At 40.0% G+C, this 23,958-nt stretch overlaps 1 protein-coding gene across 1 annotated transcript in view; it reads right to left on the reverse strand.

The window, feature by feature from the left end:
• Positions 1-229: 229 nt before the first annotated feature.
• Positions 230-23,958, reverse strand: part of LOC122797821 (vomeronasal type-2 receptor 26-like) — a 98,714-nt gene continuing 74,985 nt past the window's right edge. The window contains exon 3 of the mRNA XM_044066344.1: positions 230-1,164. Coding sequence (XP_043922279.1) covers positions 230-1,164 — 935 coding nt within the window. The remainder of the gene's footprint in view (positions 1,165-23,958) is intronic.

Genomic DNA, 23,958 nt, shown 5'->3' on the forward strand with positions numbered 1-23,958 from the left:
TATTTATCAATACTGAAGCATGACAGAAGAGCAATTTACTTTATTATATCATATTTGTTAACCAGCATTAGTCATTAGCAGTGATCCAAGAGGACAAGTGATTTGCTCAGAGTCACAAATAATGCAAATGGAGATTGAGGGATTCAAACTCATGATGACAAGATGAAGCTCATAGCCTTAATCTTCTGCACTAACCTGACAAGTAGTCCACTATTAACAGCACTAGCTTTCAATGCTCAATTATTATTGTTTTCATATTACTACCAGGTCGTTTTCCCATGAGATAATCTTTGATATTCATATCAGGTCTCAGTAGAATAATGTAACATTTTGGCAGAAATATACAGCTGAGCAAACCAGCACTGGAAGACAAGATGGCAAAAATCTCCACGGCAACCATGTACTTCCCCTTTGTGCTGAGATAGGCAGGAATGAATGAGATCCAGACACTGACAAACACCAACATACTAAAGGTAATGAACTGAGCTTCATTAAAACTATCAGGTAACTTTCTAGCTAGAAAGGCCATTACAAAGCTAGCACAAGACAGCAAGCCCATGTATCCCAGCATGCACCAGAAAGCAAGAGTGGAACCCTCATTGCACTGAATTACAATTTTTGTGCTCAGATATTTTATGTTTGCTTCTGGAAAGGGAGGAGATATTAGTAGCCAGACTATGCACAGAATAATTTGAGACAGTGTACAACAGAAGATTATGGTAATAGGTAATGCAGGCCCCACCCATTTCCTCAGGCTGCTGTTTGGTTTTGTAGCTTTAAATGCTATGACCACCATAATGGTTTTTGCCAACACACAGCTAACACAGAATGCAAAAACAATGCCAAAGGTAGTTTGCTGGATTAAACAAGTCACTCTGTTTGGGCGGCCAATGAAAATTAAAGAACAGAGGTAGCACAATACAAGAGCAACAAGAAGGAAATAACTGATCTCGCGGTTGTTGGCTCTAACAATGGGGGTTTGCTTGTAAAGAGAAAATATTATTAGAATGGCTGTAGGCATCAGTGCAAAAAGAATGGCCAAGGTTGCAAGGGCTGCACCCAAGGGGTCTTCATAAGCAAGGAACTCCACAGCCTTCGGAAGGCACAAGTCTCGTCTCTCATTTGACATGTAATCATCTGGACATATTAGACATTCAACTGAATCTGAAACAGAAAAATTACAATTAATTTCATTACAGACCATCAAAGACACTTTCAGACATGGCAGTTTTAATAATTTTATTATGTAAAATAATTTAGTAGTTGTTATTTAAGCAATAATATATAGTGGAGTTTTTGTACTGACACAGAAATATGGCACCCGTCTCCATTGCTGTTGAGTCATGTTTGGGAGTGTGTACAGGTTACCAGAATTCAGAAGGAGTGAGAAGGATGGAGCAGCCAATGACCTTAGAGGTGAGGCATAAAACTGCATCTTCAACAAGAGGCAGAGATCAGAGATCAAAGCATGCACTTGAACAAGGAGAAAGGATGTAACATTTACACTAGGAAGCCATATTGGCCCCTATATCACTTAAGGATATACAAATCAAAGGCTTGAGCGTGACAAAGGCAACCAGTCCAGATGGTTTATCACCTGAATTCTATAAATATTTTTCAGATATTCTAGCGGAAATTCTATATATGTTATTTGATAATATGATAACAGATGGTGTAAAAGATTTATGTTTATACAGCTCAAAAATCATCTTAATCTCAAAACCTTATAAGGATATTTCAAACATTGAAAATTACTATCCTGTTACTTTAATAAATGTGGATATTAAAATCCTTTTGATCTGTATTAACAAACTGTATCAAAAGGATGTTACATACAATTATTTTACCCATCCAGTCAGGATTTATTAAAAACAGACACACCATTGACTAATCACTTACTTTACACACACACACACACACACACACACACACACACACACACACACACACACACACACACACACACACACACACTTCAAAATCGACATTACAAAGGCAAAACTCCATGATGTACTCCTTCTTTTAATGCATCAAAAACATTTGACAGCGTAAACACTAAATTTTTATTATGGTTATGGGTATGATGGGATTTCCAAACCAATTTACTAATGTTATAAAACAACTGTGCAATAATATGTCAACCCAGTTAGTTATTAATAACTCTCTTACTAACCTTATTAATAGTTTTCTGCTCAATATCTGAGCTGTTTGGCTGGCTGCTATCCACCCGCAATCAACTGTATTACAAGCTGATTTAAGTATAAACTTGCAGTGTTACAGATAGTACTGTATTTTATTTTCTGTTTATTTGTTTCCTTGAATATTGTGGTCTCTCTGTCTCTCTGCATTTAGCATGCTACAAGTGTAGCAAACTGGTTTCATTGGAGGTTACTGTTGTTTTCACTTCTTTGATATTCGGTGTTTAACTCTTAGCCTAGAGGGTTTGTCTGTGCTTATAAGTGTTAGTCACATATCTGTGAATTTATTTCTGCTCAATATCTGAGCTGTTTGGCTGGCTGCTATCTACCTGCAACTAACTGTATTACAAGCTGAGTTAAGAATAAACTTGCAGTGTTACAGATAGTACTGCATTTTATTTTTTGGTTTAGTTATTTGTTTCATTGAGTATTGTGGTCTATCTGTCTCTCTGCAGTTAGTTTCCCACCCTCCTTCCCTGTTCTTATTGTGGTATTAATCTTGTTGGCTTTGGAATTGCCCACCCCTCCTGTAAATTTGTGTTTGAACACTCCTCATGAATCCATCTCACTTGCTCACTCAACTGAGTACAGTGAGATCATATTTTGATTTCAGACAGTCCTACCAGTCCAATATCCTCAGCTCTATCCACTGTGTACAGAGAGAGCATTTGGGAAGGACAACCCCTGTAGTCTCTTAATTGCGTTGTATTCCATCCCTCTCCACTAGCAAAAAATATATATATTTACTTTATTCAGCTGTTCTTACTGCAACTGTCTTCTACCTTCATTACCTTAGTTTGCTGTTCTGTCTACTTGTAAGTGTTCATGTGCTCTTATTCTGCACTCGTTACTGCTTGTTAGTAGCCTGATTAAATTTGTCTGCTATTCTATACATCTTAGTTTTGGTTTTAGCACTTGTGCTTCAGGCCAGTTATTTTACATTTACAGTTTTTATGGACAAACCCTCAACAAACTCTGCTCTCCTTAAGTCCACCAAGTATTCAGAGCACTGCATTTCTGTGAATTTGTAGAGAGCTGATATAGCAGACAGCTAAATTCTCCTGACTGTGAGCAGAGTTGGAATCTTTTCCCATCTTATATTCCAAACTGATAAGTGCACTTTTTACAACTCTGTTTGCACTGTGCTGTGTTTATATATTTGCTTTATTATTTATATATTTGCTGTATTGTTTCTGTCCTTTGTTGGTGTCTGCACTTTGTCTCTCAGGGTAGCTCAGAAGCTAGTTTCAGGTGGGGGTTGTTGAGCCAGCCCATCTTAACTGTTTGTCATTGCCTGAGGTGTATTTTCTGTGTTGTACTTCCATTGCAAAAATCTTCTTGTGTTCTGACTGAGTGTGCTTCTCAAACAATCTGGAAATATAAAGCTGATAAGTATATTTTTTGGCACTTTTTAACTGTTCAGAGTGAATTATTTATATATCTGCTGGCATTATTTTCTGATACTCTAAGTGCCTCCATTTTGATTTTCTCCTAATTCACTGCTTTCTGCACTTGTTTTTAGTCATTTTTTTAAATTTAATTGCATTTATTTAAACTGTATTTGCTTTAATATTGCTACACACTCAAGTGTGCTAGCTTGCACTGCATTTGAATTGTTTTTACTGCTGTTTTAGCTGCATTTCTGTAAAAAAAAGTTTTAAGCTTGTTTCCCACCTTTCCTGTAACTAGTCTAGTCCAGATACAGATTTGCTGTATGCAGGACTGTTTGTAAGCTTCTGAGCCCCCCCCCCAAGCCTTTCTGTATTGGAGAGAAGACTTCAAGCTTATCAGTGGGAGTGGTAAGTACTAGGTAGCCTATCTACCATAGGAGGAGTGATTTCTGGCCCAGAAATTGTATTTTATTGGCCATTTTGGCAGTTTTTCCATCCCTTTCAACTTTCTGGTTTAGCCAGTGTTTGCGCTTGTTTCCCACCTTTCCTGTAACTAGTCTAGTCCAGATACAGGTTTGCTGTATCCAGGACTGTTTATAAGCTTCTGAGCCACCCCTAAGCCTTTCTTTGTTGGAGGGAAGCCTTCTAGCTTATCAGTGGGAGTGCTAAGCACTAGGTAGTCTATCTACCATAAGAGGAATGGCTTTTAGCTCAGAAATTTTAGTTACTGACTGTTTGGGCAGTTTTTCCATCCCTTTCAACTTTCTGGTTTAAAATACCACATTTGCGCTTGTTTCCCACCTTTCCTACAACTAGTCTAGTCCAGATACAGATTTGTTATATCCAAGACTGTTTGTAAGCTTCTGAGCCCCCCAAGCCTTTTTGTGTTGGAGGGAAGCTTTCTAGCTTATCAGTGGGAGTGGTAAGCACTAGGTAGCCTATATGCCACAAGAGGAGTGGTTTCTGGCCCAGAAATTGTAGCTTATTGGCCATATGGGCAGTTTTTCCATTCCTTTCAACTTTCTGGTTTAAAAGCCCACATTTGCATGGGTTTACCCTTGTTTAAGCTCTGCCAAGCAGTGCCGAGCTGAGGTAAACTATTACTGGTGCCAGAAAGTCTGCTGTTCAGGTTTTTCCTTGAAAATTGCTAATTATTTCTCTCTTGCACTTCAAATAGCTTAATCGCTTTGTACTTCAACAGGTTTTTGTAGCAATTATTGTAGCACACCTAAATGCCATCAGCACTAGTTGTTCTTCACGGAAATAGCTCTAGTACTTAGTAGTTATGACCACCCCTCCAGGCATGATTAAAGGGCAGTTCCCTGTGTTTTCTCCTATTAACCTGGTGTACTTGGGCATTCTGAGGCAGTGTAACAACTGCCTCATGTACACAGACAAGCCTCTCCTCTTACCTCCCAACACTCAGACTTATGAGAGATGCACTTATATCACCAAATTGGAAGCTATGCACTCTCCAACCAAGACCGGACTAGCTGGTCAAGAGGAGAAGGCCAACACCTGCACCATTCCACATGAAACACATAGCCCTCCAGAATACCCACAATCACATATCTCACATAAAAACACAAACACACCCACCTTCATGGAGGCTATCAATAGAAATTTACCCAAAGCGGAGAACTCCAAGACAAAAACGCACTTGACCACCACAACACAGTACAAACCACAGGACACAAAGCTCACCTACACAGTGTGCCCCTCAACTTAAGTCCCTAAGACTAAACACCATGCCCAATACACTAATCATAGGTGACTCAATAGTGAGGCACACAGATGTCCCACTCACTAGGTTGAATAAGGAGAAGGTAACAGTCAGTTGTCTATCAGGTGCCAGAATCTGACACATAACACACGCACTCAGGTCACTCCACAACAATATATAGATATAGAAAACATAAAAATTGGCATTTCTTCAAAGAATCATTAAAGGGTTTCTAGACACTAATACCTTATTTGAACTTAAAAGGGAGCTTACTTATCTACAGCTTATCAATCAAAATACTGATATCAAATTAAACAATTCCCCATTAGATCTAACACAATTTCCCCTTTATTAAAAATAAAACAGTCTGGAATTTTGTATCATTAAGACCTAACTCTTTTAACTATGATCTTATTCCCAGAATCAAATTTTTACAAGATTTTCTGTGCATGTTAACTCAAGATAAACCAGTATCAAAAGCATATAAATTAGTGATTCAAAAAATGTAGACATAAATATGTATATACCTCAGTCTGGAAAAAAATATGACCCTACTATTACAGATGTCACTATAATCATAATATAGTATCCAATTTAACCCACTTAAAAACTTTATTTTACTCAACTTATGATTATAAATAATACAGTATTAACATTAGCTAACAAAGTGTTAGATTTTCCTAATAAATCTTTCACATGTGAGGCAGGTGGTGAGATTAATGTTAGCATGTTGCATAAATGTTGGTCATGTACATATATACAAGTGTTGTGGCAAACAGTTATCTTCTTCTTCTTCTTTCGGCTTTTCCCGGTTAGGGGTCGCCACAGCGGATCACCTGTCCGTTCATGATTGGCAGTGGAGTTTTACAGTGTTGAGTTGCCAGCCCAGCGCCCAACCTTCCACAGAAGGCACACACATGCACACACTCACACCTAGGGCCAATTTAGAGTGTCCAATCCACCTACTGCATGTCTTTGGGATGTGGGAGGAAGCCGGATCACCCGGAGGAAACCCATGCAACCACAGGGAGGACATTCAGACTCCACACAGAAGGCACCCCAGCCAAGAATCGAACCAGAGAACCTCTTGCTGTGAGGCGTCAATGCTAACCGCTGCACCTGTGGCAAACACTTATAATAAGAATTAATTCTATAATCCCCATCATTTAATTGATTGATTAGTAAGTAACCCTGTTATACATATATACAAGTATTGTGGCAAACACTTATAACAAGAATTAAATCTATAATCCCCATCATTTAATTGATTGATTAGTAATTAACCCTGTTATATCTCCCTTCTACTTAGGCTCATGAAGCTAATTTAGACATAATAATTACTGCCCCATCTCTCCTAAAATTTTACATCTCACAAAAATGGTTAGCCAGTAAAACTATTAACTGGTTTGAATTTATGGTTACAGTAACTAAACACTTAAAAGCTAATAAGTATCTACCAATGTTACAATAAATGAGACAGAAAGGACTGAGGGAATTTTTGCTAAAAATAATCATATGACAATAATTGCCTTATGTATACTCCATATGTTATTAACCTTAGACAAGTCTATACAACTTAGTCTTTGATTCATATTTCACAAAAATCAAAGCTATTAAGCTTATTAATATATATGCATCTTCAAATATTAAAGCTACTCTAAGCTTTGAGAGGTTTACTCATAGTTTACAATGTATTCTTGAAAATAGTTCTGGCGAGGGAAGTGGATGGTTGTTCGTATGGTTGTTTTATGATTGTTTTTGATTTTCCTGATGTTTACATTACTTAACTTTGTGTCATCTAATCAAAATCAGATATCTTGCATGTTTAAAACTTTGTATGAGTTTTGCTATTGATGAATTTCTACATATCTATATATGCACTTATCTCTGTATTTTCCAGATAATTAAAACATTTTCTAATAAAAATGTTTTTTTTAAGGAAGTCATATTGGAGCACACATATTCCATGCTTCTAGAAAAAAATGTAGCAGCTGGTTTTTAGAGCATCATAAATAAGGAGTAGCTTAATGGCATTTTTGTTTTCCAAATGAGAATAAAGATTTTAGCTGAAATGTAAATAAAATCAAGATTTTTAGCCAAAGTATTTTTTTCCTGGGGGAGGGTGTTCCATTTCCCCATAAAGTTCCCTTAGGAAGTTAGATACAGTATGATGACAGAGGGTAGACAGCACATTGCAATAGAAGTTCATCACAGAGACTTGTGCTTTCATTAGTAGCTGAGAGGGATATGGTACAACTAATAACATCCAAGATGGTGCTACTGTGTAGTTACCCTGCAGTAATATGTTACAAAAATAATGTATCTGATATATGTCATAATCACTGATATATACTGGTGTGACATGAAATATAGTCAAGTGTTTAAATATCATAGTAGTTAAATTACTATTCTAACTCTAAAGGGTATTAGATAGTTTAATTACTGTACTAGTCTAACTCTGAAGGGTGATTGACAGACAGATATACAGATGGATAGATAGAGAGACAGATAGAGAGAGTTAGATATGGGTAAGAAACACTGACCAACCAGATTATTAGTTACCTGATCATCAAATGTGTTCTATTTATGGGAGAAAATAAGTGCAGGCATTTAGACCTTGTATTCAGTCACAGATCTCTTCTCACAGACTGACTTAACAAACTGTCACCATCTAGAAAAGTCATTTAGTGGTGGAAAACAGTCAAATACAGAAATACTCATGGAAGCAAACAAGTAAACCAATAAAACACTAGCTCAAATGAAGTAATGCACCTTGAACTCAAATACATCATTAAATCTGAATCACGGCATCTGTCTGAAAAATGAAGGGGGGGGGGCTAATGCATTAAAAATTATTTTAATTGTTAATAATAATAATATCTCTCAGTTTTATTGGTTTTGTTCATACACAAGCCAGTTTTTTTTTAACTGTACTCCCAAGTTCTTACAGTTCTGCCCCACCCCCCACATCTGTGATACCCAGCACACCTGCAGTTATTCATTTTTCTCTGTCCTCAAATCATGGCCCACTTGGTCTTGTCTTTGTACAGTGCTGGTTCTGGGACCAGACTTCTTTTTGCAGACTGTCCCTTATTTTGCATTGTATTTTTTGCCATGTCTTTCATAAAATGTTTGATTTTCTGTTAAATCACTGAGGATCACAGTCAATCAGTAATGTCAGGCAGGATAAACCACATTACACATACACTCAGGTCATTAGACCACAAGTATCCAAAAAAAAAAAAAAAAATCACAGAGACAGTGGTTTGTAAGAGCTTTACTTGTCTAACCAATAGCTCCAGTACCTCAGACTTTCAAAATCAAAGGATACAAAATAATTTACAAGCTCACAATTTATAACAGGAGAACCCCTCCTTAATTACATCTTAATTAGCCTCCTTAAAGTGCCCCATGCTGACTATAAAATAAATATAGAATATATATTTTTTTATAACCATCACATGCAAAATTCATTATGAAAATGCAAAATCCATTAAATTTAGAAATGAAGATCAAACATCTAGTCAATATTTAATAAACACTTCTAATTCATTAAATTGGCCTCAAGATTAAGACCCTTAGGATGTAATGCTCTAAAATTCTAAATTAATTTGCTGTCTAATTCATTTAACTTTTTAGTTAATATCCCCGCTCTATACAAAACAGATTGTGCTAATTTGCTATTTTTTTTAGTCCTGTATTTTAGTGGGTGGTATGTTTATTTTGTCATTAGACCACAAGCACCAGTATGACTTAATCATAGTCCATGTGGGAGTAAATGACCTGAGACATACCTCCCTAGACTATATGAAGAGTGACATCACGGAGCTCTCAGAATGTGTGTCTCAGGCTGGTATGAGCCAAGCACTGAGCAGCATTTTTACCTTCTCCAAGGATGATGCCACAATACGAACAAAAGTTGACAGACTTTAATAATTGGCTTAGTTTCTGGTGTTATTCTAAGGGGGTGCAATATTTGTCAGCATGAAAGGAGATAGTCAACAAACCATGTTGTTTTGCCAGGGATGGTCTGCACCTCTCCCCTCTAGGCTTTCGAATATTATCTAAAACCTTGTCTTCCCTCCAAACTGAAAGCACTTCTGACATAGCAACTCAAAACCAAGAAAATTGAATGGTATTACTGCTCAATGCCAGGAGTTTAAACAAAAAACTCCACTCCTTAGAAGCTCTCTTCACCCTAAAGAATGCTGACATCCGTTCAGTCACTGAGACATGGTTTAAAGTCATGGAGAGTGCACCAACAGTGCAAGGTTTTAATGTCTTCCACACATTTAGACCAGCTACTATACAGACAAGGACTAAATGTGGAGGTGTCTCTACTTACATAGAAAATAAATATCCCTCGAGGCTGGTTAAACAGGGCAATGTACTTGAACAGTTCCACATTCAAATCATCATAGGCAAATCCAATACCACTTTCTTGCAAAGTCCCCTTTATTATCCAGGAAATCCATACCACCTACTTAAACTTACTAGAAACACACACAATTCAACCCAATACCATATTCATGAGTGACTTTAATTACTCCACTATTAACTGGGAATCCTATACAACACCAAATGTACAGGCACAGTGATTCTTGGATTTTGTAAATACAAACTTCCTGGTCCAGATAGTCAATACACCAACCAGGGGTGCAACCATACTGGATATGGTCCTCACTAATATGGGAAAATGCTGCACACCGCCTACTGTAATGTCTTCCCTGTTACGGTCAGACCACAAAATGGTCTCCTTTGAATTTAAAATAAAACCTGGACCCACAGCCAAGCCTGGAATATTCAGGACATACTTTAAGGCTAACCTCCTGCTATTAGATGATAACCTGACAAAATTGCAAGCCCCTGTAAACCCTGAGAATACTGCTGCCTATGCAGAACTGTTTACAGAATTCCTGTACAAGCATATTAATAGCTGCATAGAGGCAGCTGTACCCACCAGGAAGACGTACAGAACTAACTCAAAAAAACGCCACCCTAGTGGAATCACAAACTCAGTAGGGGCTATGACAGAAGGAATAAAATTATGGCAAAACTTATGAGGTGCAGCACCCAGCAGGACAAAAGCACTCTAAACTAAACAAACAACTCAGAGGACAAGTAAAGTCTAGCAAAGCCAATGCTGAGGTAAATTTCACCTTCCAGGCCAATGACAACCACAAGGCATTCTTTAACTATGTCTGCAGCCTTCAAGGCAATAGACAGTTATGTGCAGATCTCATTGTAAATGGAGCCACCTGTACTGATCCAGAAGATGGAGCAAAGCTACTGGCCAATAAATTCAGCTCCAACTTTACCCCTCTCCTTCTCAACCTTCCCCCAGGAAATACCATCCCTTGCTATCACTAGGAAACAGGTCCTTAATGCTCTCTCTAAGGCCCAGACAATATCCCAGGATGCCTTCGAAATAGCATGAAACATGACCTCTCAGGGCCACTGGAATTGCTATTTAACTGTAGACTCCTAATAGGCTTCATGCCTCAAGAATGGAGAACAGCAACAGTCATAGGTGGGCCACCTACAGATCCTGGAAACTACAGACCCTTACGTCTCACTCGTCTTATATGTAAAGTATGGAAAGAATTATCGTGGAAATGATCAATAGTGATATAGTAAACCTCCAGACACTGGACCCAACCCAGTTTGGTTTCATCAAGGACAGGTCTTGCCTACTCAGCCTGGTGGACATCTTTGAGAAAGTCAAAAAAGCAAGGATAGCCAACTGACTCAAAGACAGGACCCAGGAAGTCAGAACGGGGAGTCCACCTCTTCAAATAGGCCAGTCACAAGTGGAATCCCCCAGGGATCAGTCCTGGGACTGTTCCTTTTTGGCATTTACTTCTCTGAAGTCAAGCCCAATGTCAATGGCCCCTGGTTACTAAATTTGCAGATGACTGCAAATTAGGAGCTGTCATTGAATCCAACACTGTTACAAATGTTGCCCAAAAAGGACTGACATGGACAAACAACTACTGTCAGAGCCATGGACTAAAACTAAATGCCAAGAAATGTATAAAAGTATCCTTCAGGAAGTCACCCAACCCTGGTAACTATCATATTAACAACACACCACATAGAGATGGCCCAGTAATCAGGAACTTAAGGGCACACATACACAGTAATCTAGCCTTTGACCATCATGTGTCTAAGGTAGTGAGGAAAGCTTTTTATGCTGCACAACTTATAAACAAATGCATGGCATTTAAGTCCAAGGAAGTCATTGTTCCACTGTATTCGTCAATCATCAGACTTGTCATTGAGTACAATGCCCCCTTTGGTATGAACCTTACCAAGCATATCCAACAATTGGAATATCCACAGAGTTTCCTCACTAAAGAATACAGGGTGTAAGTAAAATGTCCTATGCAGACCACCTCAAGGCCCTATCCTTGTATTCTGTCTCCTACAGGCTTTTGAGGTAAGATTTATGCCTGGCATACAGGATATTGCAAGATTCTACTCTGATGGACCTCCTGCATATCCACAAAGCAAACAGCCCCAGAATTGTAAAGACTTAAACCTTGCCTGTGATATAAATAGGACATGCTGGAGAGATAGGTATGTATCCTAGAGACTACAGCATCTATGGAACAGGCTCCCCATCCACGTGAAGCAGAGTTCCTCCCTAACCCAATTCAAGTGCAACTTGGACAATTAGATGGGAAACCGGAAATTCATCCCTGGTTTGGCACCTAGGTCTCTAATGGACACAGGGAACCTGTAAATGGTTCATCTCCCAGGCCCATGCTTGTAATATTTAATCTCCCAAACCCCTACTTGCATTTATCCAGGGTTCAGAACTTGTCAGAGATTTGGGATGATCTTCTTCTTCTTCTTCTTCTTCTTCTTCTTCTTTCGGCTGCTCCTGTTAGGGATTGCAGCAGCAGATCAACTTTTTCCATTTCTTCCTATCCTCTGCATCTTGCTCTGTCACACCAACCACCTGCATGTCCTCTCTCACCACATCTATAAACCTTATCTTAGGCCTCCCTCTTTTCCTGTTACCTGGCAGCTTCATCCTTAGCATCTTTTTCCCAATATACTCAGCATCCCTCCTCAGCACATGTCCAAACGAACATAATCTTGCCTCTCTGGCTTTGTCTCCAAGCCTTCCAACCTGGGCTGAGCCTCTAATATACTTATTCTTAATCCTGTCCATCCTCGTCACACCCAGTGCAAATCTTAACATCTTCAACTCTGCCACGTCAAGCTCTGACTCTTGCCTTTTTGTCAATGCCACTGTCTCCAATCCATATAACATAGTTGGTCTCACTACCCTTTTGTAGACCTTCCCTTTCACTCTTACTGGTACTTGTCTGTCACAAATTACTCCTGACACTCTTCTCCACCCACTCCATCCTGCCTGTACTCTCTTCTTCACCTCTGTTCCATACTCACCATTACTCTGAACTGTTGATCCCAAGTACTTAAACTCATCCACCTTCGCGGCCTCTACTTCCTGCATCCTCACCATTCCTCTATCCTCCCTCTCATTCACACACATATATTCTGTCTTAGTCCTACTGACATTCATTTCTCTTCTCTCTAGAGCATATCTCCACCTCTCCAGGGTCTCCTCCACCTATTCCCTACTCTCACTACAGATCACAATGTCATCTGTAAACATCATAGTCCACGATAGTTAGCCTTAAAAAAGGTCCTTGTGGTCATTATCCTACTACATACCCATGAACCTATTAGAGTTTCAAGTTTCTTGACACTTAGAATATGCATGTTGTTGCAAGTCCTGTGGTTTTATTAATATTGTACATGCATTAAAGTAATATTTAAAAACTATCCCTGACTTTGGGCATTTGTCCTCCTATTATGTTTGGTTTTGTCCCTGATTCCTGAGTAGAGATGTTGAGAGGTATGGGGTGGTCTGTCTCCTACTCTGGAGTGGAAGGGCAGAAGAGGCCTGGAACAGAGTCTGTCTAAAACTCTGCTTTCACTTGTAATCACAAGAATCTCAGTATGAAAAAAATGAGTAAATGCCCTACAAAGTACCTTCACTTATGAATATACTGTTCTGATTACTTTACAGACGTTTCAATCCATCCAGGATTTTTTCCATAGAAAAGGACAGCACAGGTTTTACATTTAAATGACAAAAAATGCTTTGTAAGATAACAAGCAATGACATTTCTTACAACATTTTAAACATATCATAGGCAAGTAACCACTTCAGCTTTTGCTCATTTACACAACTATCTAGACTTCAAGAACTGCATTATATCATAACAAAACTTACCTCTTATAAGACAGCTGCAGTGTCTCATTGTTTTAGATATTGTGGTTCTAATTTAGAACCATAATATCTAAAAATGTAACTTTTGTCATTGATAAAAGTAGAGACTACAAGAACTACACTGTCATAATAACCACTCAAGTAATACAACAATAGTGCATCATTTTAAATATTATGCTTCAAATTCAGAAACATGAAATCTAAAAAGAAAAATAAATAACACAGTGGACCTTGCATATATTTTTTTACTCCTTTGAGTGTCACTCTTGATGATTGTTAAAGCAAACAAGAAATAAAAAGAAAATTAGTAACAACCAAAATGAAACTTGATTAGCTTTAGAGATAGTCCCCAGGGCTATTCAGTATCTACTTCTGCTTTCTCATGATTGGATAACCAGCTCAGCTGTTTCTGCTGCAAGTACTTGGAAAACAAGGCAGCCAGCAAATTTACTGTTCAGTTTAGCACTGATAGCAGCTCATGGCATTCTTTTTTTTTCTAAATCAAAACCACTGGACTGCTGATCACATTCTAAATTGATTATCTTTGAGTAATTTAACCCCTCCCCAACCCAAATGTACAGTGTGTAAGCTAGTCCAATGGCCAGCTCTGTGATATTGTTATCCTTTTGTCCGAGACTGGTACAGCTCTACCTGCCATTGCTAAATTTAGCACCACATTGTTCACTATTCCCACTTACCCTGGTTCCAAGATACACCAACACATGGTCAGTCCTTTTGCCTTATCATCATCTTGCCCTACTGGACCTTCTTTACACAGCACTTGCTTCACATCATTCCAGTTTGCAGGTATTTCACATCAGTTACATCATTTATTGATCAACATATTAGCAGCTTACAAAATCATTACCACAAAGCCATCATAGCTTCTTCTTGATATCCATTAGCAACAATCATTGATAAACTGAATAAAACAGAGACATTAGGTGATTAAATGCCCGCAGCCATGTGTTTATTGCCAATTATTCCCAATGTCCTTTTACTATTGATGGAAATGTGTGCAAGGCAAGAATGCCAGGGAGGCCATTTATTTATTTATTTCATGGCAAAGCTCTAAACCCTACAGAACAGACAGCAGTGGGGATATCTGTCCCTTCCAATAATAATACCCACATGACATAATTTCTTTTCATGACATTCTCAATTCCTCTGGGCCGCCTTACAATCTACCAAAGAGCCATTACCAGGCAGATAAGTCCCCTGGCAGTGATTCCCTTGGGGTTGTCTGGTCTGTGGGATGTCCAGCTAAAGAGTCCTGTGACCACCCCACTTACCTTGGCCTCCCTTACCTTTCCTGCCTTCAGCCACAGAAGGGAGGAATACTTCTCCCTTCTGCCAAACACATCTCACTTCATTCAAAGTGTAGGCCCTTTAGAGTTAAACCTGCTTGTAACTTCCCATAGAAAACCTGCATTCATTCCTCAGAAAGATGACCCCCATCCCCAGCATACCTCTCTGGCCAGGTGAACTTAATGCCAGGGTGAGAAAAGTATGTCGAACCAATGCTCCTTAATAACTTATCCATGGTATTATTAATTCTTTGCCTCATCCTTTCCACTGCTTTAATTGATCTAGCCCCCCCCCTCCATGTTATTCTCTGAACTATCTCTGACCAGCAAATTATAGCATGAGGCCAACAATCATGTAACTAAGTTACCTCTTGTACCATAAACTCCAATAGCTCTCTTACTGGACATTCGCAGATGTCATTACCCCCTAAGTGTAGCACAATAGCTGCCAGTGTTCTCCCCCCTTGCAGCTGCCTGGTGCAATATTGACTGCAGTTGATGGCACTGCATGCCTGGTACCCCAAGTAACTGCCTCTTTTCAATCTCAGGTGAGAAGGGACCATTCTGACTTCACACCAGTGCTGAAGCCTCTGAATAAAAGAATGAACCACAACCAAATATACTTCTGATCTGCTGCCACTTGTGCTGAAATAGAAAGACAAAGTTACAGACATTTGCACGACATAAATTTTATATGCATTGGATTTCCATCTTCACAGTCTCTTTATTTCCATCTGTGATGCCCCCATTGCATGTCTGTGAGAAGCTGTGCCTATCCAAAAAGAATGCAATGTATATCCATCTGTGCATAAACCTGATAGTTTAACCACCTCTTTTAAGACTGCCTTCACCTGATACTGTGTGTGTGTGTGGGGGGGGGGGGTCACCTTACTGATGACAAAAGAATGGGCCATTTACTGTATCCCTATAGCTGCAATACTCTACCATTACAGTTGACATCTTCCATTCTACACTCTTTGGGGTAACCACCCTCACCCACTGGCCTTTCCTTCCTTGGTCAGTTTTGGTTTTAGATGAATAAACCCAGGTGTCATCCTCTAGCAGCTATATGTGTGTCAGAGGTAAAACAGTTTGTTGGCACTTTTTCTTACTCGGTCAAACAATCTCTGATCCCCTAAAAGCCCCACAGAAAGCCAGCAAGAAAGTCTCTCTAAATAATGTGACTTTGTAAGCAGAAAAACAAACCGCTAACATGGCTGTCCATAACTTACATAGTACTGCTGGAGCTATGGGGTATCTTTTATCTTGGATCTTGGGTGTTTTCTTCCCCCAACTCTTCAACATTGCTTATCCATTACCTTGTCCCTTAACCCTAGAGCATGATGAAACCAATTCAGTGCTGACATTGTGCTTCTTGCCATCCCTAAACTCCAACCTCTTTCCTTCATTAACACAATGTAAGCTCTGATTTAGTGAGGTGGTATTAGCCATGTTGGCCTCCAGCCTCTGGCTAACCTTGTCTGCAAGAATTGTAGAATGCATTTATAGTACCTGACCTTTGTCCTTGCACTGAGAGCATTAGACATTAGCCTCCATTCTCAGCTGCCCATAATTCCCATAATGCTCTGGCACTTGTTCCAGAGTGGGTTTTGCATTTGGATCCAATAGCTTGAATCTGGGTCATTGTAAATGAGAAAGGAAATCTGCTAATGAGTTATCAATGCCTGGTATATGTTGTGCCTTAAATGTAACACTTACCATCAAACACTTTAAAGTAAAATGCCTCATCATGTTGCCCAATACTCCTTAACCCCATCTGATTGTTCCTAATGTGCACCACACTGCTGTTATCAGAACAAAGCAAAACCAGCTATTCTTCATTTTTCTCCCCCAGATCTCGAGGGCCACTGCCACTGGAAAAAATTCCATCTCCGCAATTGAAATGCTCAGCCTGTCTTTAACTTAATCCGGCCATGCCTAACTGAACCACTGTCCTTGAAAATAGCCACCCAAACCTCATCCTCCTGATGCATCTGCGAACACTTGAAGTAGGGGTTGGCTCACCTTTTCCCACCATATTGCTGCCCATTGTATGCTGTTAAAAAAAATGTAACCACACCTTTAAGTCTTTCTTCATGTCTTGTGAAATCCTGATCAAATGGTATGGTTTCGTACAACTGGACCCTTTGGCAGCTAGCTGTCTTATGAATGACCACCCCATTGGAATTACCTGGCATGCAACATTCATCAACCTGACTAATTCCTGTAACTGGGGTTAACTTGCTTTGTCTCAAGACTTGACTCAAGGCTGACTATAACTTCCTAACTTTGTCTAAGGAGATCCTGCATTGACCCTTTGAGCTATTGATCTCTGTTCCCAAACATGTTAATCTATTTGTTGGGCCCTCCACTTTATCTGTTGCTAAAGGTACCCCTAATTCTTTGCATATTTGATTGAAGATATCTACTGTTCATTTGCACTCATTGGTGTCTTTGCTCCCTACTAATAGAAAATTATCCAGATAATGAACAGTGTTGTCTTTACCTAAACTATGCACAACCAGCCAATGCAAGAAGGTGCTAAACTTTACAAAAGTGGCACATGCAATCAAACACCCCATTGGCATGCATCTATCCATGTAGTACTGACCCTCAAAATTTAAACCCAACCACCCCTGATCCTTGGCTGCAATGGGTGAGTGGTCCTTGGCTGCAATGGGTAAGAGACTAAAGGCAGACTCTATGTCTGCTTTTGCCATAAGGTCCCCAATTTCTTTTCCTTGCACCTTCCTAACTACTTCATCAAATGAAGCATAATGTACCGATGTCCCAATGCCATTTATATAGTCATTCACTGAATCCCTTCCAGACAGGAGAAATGATGAATGAGCTGACACTTTCCTAGTCTTTTTTGGATAGTAAGCCTATAGGAGAGACTTTGAAAGCCTTTCTGGGTGGATGAGGAAATGTGTCTGCTAATCTACCTGCCTCTAGCTCTTTGTTTAGCTTCCTTCTAACTAAATCTGGATGCTCTCTTGCAGACTTCAAATTCTTAATAACCCCCTTCTTGTTTCCTGCCCTTTGCTGGTATCCTAAAACCTTTGGTAAATACTTCCTCAAGTAATGCAGCTGCCTCCTTATCTGGATACATTTTGAGCCATTCCCTTAAAATGTCCCCCTCTTACTGGAATCAGAAGATTTCCCTGTGTATGCTTTAAAGTGTGGTGGCATGAAAGGATTTTTCCCTTGAGGTCCTGAAAGGCATAAGCATGTCCTGTCTGGGTGGCTGGCCTTTCTGAATGACATGCATTGTTGCTGGTATTTACATTGAAACTGATTCCTGCAATAGCCAGATTATACTGGTAGCACCACCCCAACCTTAGCCTTTGTCTTAGCCCACTGCATTCCTGTTGCACCTGTGCAGGGGTACTCTCCATATCTACTAAACATGATCCCTGTTTGGTTTAACAGAAACCTGCAATCTGTTGTCAATGATCTGCCACTGGGGTCCAACCAACAGAGTAGCCCCAAATCCATCCAAGAGCATGTTGTTCCTGGGTATACCTGCCTCCTTTGTCTGTAGTCCTCATCATACTGTAGCCACTTCTGCTCCCCTTGTGCAACGCCCATAGTGGTCACACTATTAAAATGTGTCTACATGCCCTTGACATTGTCTGGGCTACTTTCCCCTAAAATCTCAGCATAGATGGAAAAGAAACAGTCACACAGTTCTCCCATGTCTTACTGCTAGTTTCCTCCTTTTGTCGCCTGAATATTCAGTCTTGCCATCCTTCTCCTTTTCTTCTTCCACTCTATTCAGCAGGAAAAATATGTCTCCATACTCCCTGCTGGCAATTTGTTGCTTCACTTTGTCACTCAGATATAAGCCCAGGAGTAAGTCAAATAAGACTGCCCTGTGGTACTTCTCTTGTCCCCTGTCCCCTTTTTTTCTCCCTCCCCTATTCTGATCCCTTCCTGATCACCTTTGACCTGTACCATTAATGTTCCAATCTGATCTAAGATATGTCCTTTGTCTTGTAAAGGTGTATTCGCTACTGTTGCATCCACCACTGCTCCCACTAGATGCGAGTCTTGCGCTGTTCTCTAAACATAACCAGCTCTGTCTTTGACTAACGAGTCTTGGCCGCATGCACTCATTACACTTTCTTCCTTATTTACACTGGGTTAGAATCCATAATCATTTACCTCATGCTCCTGAAAAAATCAGTGGTTTTGCAACCACTGTAAAAACATTTGATCGTCATTAAACTCATACTTACCGTCATGTCTGTTGTCCCTCTTACGTTACAATGCTTCTTCTCTTTGTGCTTCCGTGGTTTTCCGTCCTTCCTGTCACTTCCATTCTCTTTATCTTTGCTATTAACAAACATCTGACACCCAGTACTGGGTCCTGCTTGGGGGTCAGGCAATATATTATGCGCTGGTTGAATGGTCCCTGCCTGGAGAGTCTGTGATTGTCCCGAGCTCACTGACTGTCAGTCAAATTCCTCCCGCCAATTTCTCCCTTTCAGCCTTATCATAGCCTGTAACTGGGCTTGCATTTGCTGATCCATCTAGTCGGTAAACAGAACAAGAAATGCTTTAATAACTTAACTCACCCTTCCAATCTTGCACAATTGTTCTATAATTTTTTTTTTTATGTGGCCTGGTACTACTACTACTATTGGCTTCCTTCATCCTTATAGGCTTCGCTGTGAAACTCCAGCCATGCTCTTAGGATAAGGCTCCCACTGCATAGATTCTGAACAAGCCATAAATGATTGGGGGGGAGGGGTTGAACAAAAGCCCAATAGGGACCCTTTCCAATACTGTTGTTAATGCTGGACATGTTAAAATAACTTGTTTGCCTTTGTCTGCATTTCAGAAGGACATAAACTCTGAAACTCAATGTCTGTCATTATTTTGACTTCAGCCCTCCATGATTTAACATTGAGTTTGCTGGATTAGAACCCACAATGGTCGAAGCCATAACTCACGGGAAGGGAGGAGGGAACAAAGGCCCATAGTCCACTTAAAATACTGCCTTTTTAACTTTCAAGCCAAAGTTGGTAAATAACAGATTTTCTTAGCATGTATTATCAATGGAGACCCAAAAAGGACACTTCTACTATTTATTGCCTTTAAAACCAGAAGTTGGGTTTACATTAGTGTGTATTATCAAGGGAGGCCCAATAGGGATGTGTTCCTTTCTACTGTCCTTAAGGCTAAAAGTTGATAAATAACAGGTTTATGTTGGCATGCATTATCTGATAGGTATGAAGTCTGAAACTCAATTGTCTGTCTTCATTCACTGCCTGCAGACCTCAATGATTTGCCAGTGATTTCCTGAAACACAATCTTATGAGAGCAAGCAAAACCTAAGACAAAATCTGGACATTCTGCAAAAATCTGTACTGCTAAGTGGTAAGTTCCACCCTGGCTTGTCAGGCCTGACCATGTGCCTGTTCACAGGCCTCTCTTCCCTGGCCTTAATCAGAAACTACTTCACAGGCACATAATGACCAGACAGAGGCTGTGGAGAATCCTCTTCTGGACCACCTGAACTACTGCTCCTAACATTAAACCTGTGTGCTTCCTGATCCTCATCAGGAGTCTGATTAAACCATGTGCTATAGATTAAGCCTTGCCAGTTAACTCATGTGAGAATCAAGCCTTCTTCCTTGTGTCTGCACAGCAGTTAACAAGAAAATCAATACTGGCTCAGCCCTTTCACATGATAAAAGTAGTAGCACCAGGTAATACTCCAACCCAAACAAGCCATCACCAATTAATGGTTCCACCTTCAAGATCCACATAAGCCTACTGCTGAAGGGGTAATCATACACTGACTTTACCATTACATTATTTTGGAATGACCCATTGTTCAAATAACCCTCAATAATTAAACATACTAACCTTCAGCTGTATCTAACTTATGGTCACAATTACACCCTTGCTCATTAAAACCAAATTATCAAAACGTTCTTAATCAACATTAAAAGTAATTCCAGTACTGCATGGTTATAATGAAAAGAAATAAGTCACACGAGTGAGGACAGTCATCTGACTCTGTTCCCCATGGACCACATATTTAGGCGCTAGCTAACAAAGCCACTTTGAGGTTTAAATGCATGAACACTGAACAACTTTGTAAGCAGTTCCTTAAAAAACTAAGAGCTTTCTACACTTGCAGCATTACAGCCACTTTATACATTGCCATAACGTGTAATGTAGATCCTCTCAAATCACCTTTCAAGACAAGGCTGAAAAAATATTTTGGGACATAAAATGGCATCAACCATCCACAAAACTCACCTCAGATGTTTAATGCTTTACAAACAGCTACACCAATGCTATTATCTACACCCAGAATAAGACATGGTAACTCATAGCTCCTGTTGCCTACCTCCACTAAATATCTCTCCCAATCCCCTACCCCCACCTTTTCCTGATTCTCTTACAAAACTAGAATACTAACTGAAAGAGAGCACCCATTGCAACCAAGTACCAGCCACATGACTATCTGCCACCAGAGATTACTGCAAAACTTGTACTCTGTAAAACACTAAACCTGGTATAAAAGGACTGTAACCTATCTTTATCCATTAGCTTAAGCCCCCAAAACTAATCAAACAAGCTTTATAATGCAGGTAGTTTTCATAAATGTAGAATAACTGCTTAACCAACCCCGAATAATAAGCAGAAAATCTTTTAACCTTACACCATCGAACCAACCAGAAGACTAAATAAAAATCATCAGTTCCTTCCCACAACCTAAGAAATAAGTATGGCCTACCTTGTTCGTGAAGAACACCCACGGTGATCAAAATAAGCTGGAACCTGCCAATGTTGAAATTGAAAAGCTGTATATACACACACACACACACACACACACACACACACACACACACACACACACACACACACACACACACACACACACACACACACACACACACACACACACACACACACACACATATACCACGCAGAGGGGAGAGTGGATAGGTCACAGTCTTCATCATGTGCACAGGTGGCCAGAGACACAATGACACAATGAAACATGGCTGTGTACACACACAAACAACACAGAGGGGAGATTATCAATAATTCCCAAGTGAGGAATGATATCAAAGGCCTTGGCCAGCTCGAAGTAGGCTGTATGCACTGACTTACCTTCATCCACAGCTCTGGTGACTGACTCAAAGAAGTCAACCGGGTTAAGCAGGAATGATCTCCCTTTCACAAAGCCAAAGTGGGTGGGGTCCAGAGTTTGGAGATTTTCTATATCTTTGTTAATCAGGTCCATGATGATGCACTGCATAGCTTTACATATCAGACTTGTCAGGCTAATGGGGTGATAATTCCCAGGGTCTGTAGTCGCTCACCCTGTATGGAGAGGGATGACTGTAGCAGTGCACCATTTGGTAGGGACAAAGCCTGAGGTGAGGCTGTGACTGAGCAGGGCACACAGATGTGGTGCCAGTTCATGTTGTAGTTCATGTAGAACACAGCCAGGGATATTATTGGGTCCCATGGAAGCTGTATTCTTGGCCTTGGATAATGCAGCTTTAACCTGGGCTGCAGTAATGCTGTGTGCCTGGCATTCTTCTGGTATTGTGATTGGTCCTTGGGGGGGGGGTAAAGTTGGCACTGAATCTGTCGGCCAGTATGTTGGCAATATCAGTTGGCTCAACATTTTATGTGGGGTAAACCTCACGTCCTGTCAAATTCAAGGTGGGGGAGCATCTTAGTGAAATCAGAAACAAGAAAATTACCAATGCATTATTTAAGCATACTCTTTTACATCCAAGTGTGTCTTTCAATTTTATTATTATTGATAAAATTAGAGCACCAAGATCCAATAAAATGGGCTGGCATGATATTTTAAATAAAAAAGAGAGGAAATGGATTATTAAACTTGAGGCTTTATTCCCCCCTGGACTTAACGAGCATTTATAACCATTGGTATTTACTAACTGAATTAACACTATATAAGGAGTGTATTGCATTTTGCTTACTTCACACTGGGGAAGGCATTATAACTATTTGCTGAAACTGGTTTGTGCACTCATTCTACCTGATTGATATGTTGTTTGCACTATCATCAGATTAAAGAAATCCTGATGCTACAACTGCTGGTCTAATTTGTCTTTTGGAATTGGTTCTGGTTTGGGTCCTTGCAGCTGCAGTACTTGCAGAGGCTTCTGTTGTTTTCAGTATAGGAGGTACCATTGTGCAGTAACTCCGAGCACATCTGGGTATTGCCATGGAGGTTCTTGATATAACTATAAAAGGCTATGTGATTATTTTTAGTGTCTGCCACAATTCTGCCTTCATAGATGGCTTTAGAGGATTTGATGAGGGATCTCAACTTTTTGTTGAGGCTAATAAAGGAGTTTTTCCAGGCTTGGGACTTCACCTTTTTCTGCAACAGTTTCTTCCTTCCTTGTAAAGTTTATTAATGGTAGGGGACCACCAGATTGGTTCCTTTTTTTTTTTAGGAGAGCATCTTGGTTCTGTTGGGTATGGCTAGTTCCATGCATTGCTGTATGATTCGGCAGTCATGCAGCTATTTTCCATTGGCATGGGTGCCATGAAGTTAGTCACCTTTGTTTTTAGGAGTCCACAATCATCTTTGGAGAAGTTTTTCAAGGTAGTTACCTTTGGGGGGGGGGGGGTATGGGTGAGATGTGGATTTCCATGGTGACTAGTTTATGGTCGATCTGACCAGTGAGGGATTGACTGTTGGTGTAGAGCAACGTTCATCCATGTTAGTAATAACCAGGTCAAGGATGTTGCTTCCTCTAGTGGGGTCAGAATGAGCTGGTCCAGGGCACTGGAATTGATGAATTCCAGGAAGCGTTGGGCCAGTGAATTGGTGCTTGAGTAGTTTTCCCAGTTGATGGAGGGGTAGTTGACGTCTCCTAGTATGAGAGTGTTGGGTTGGACCTTAATAGATTCCAGGGTGCTTAGGAACATGGAGTGAGAGTCTAGGAACATGGTTGGGGACCTATAGCAGGCTATGACCTGGAATGAAGTCTTACCCAATGTTAGTTGTACCTGAAGTGTCACAGATGCATTATGCTGGGCTACTAATCTGGAGATG

This window comes from Protopterus annectens, chromosome 3.part1 (genome assembly GCF_019279795.1).
Source record: "Protopterus annectens isolate FY-2018-M chromosome 3.part1, PAN1.0, whole genome shotgun sequence".
Lineage (NCBI taxonomy): Eukaryota > Metazoa > Chordata > Ceratodontiformes > Protopteridae > Protopterus > Protopterus annectens.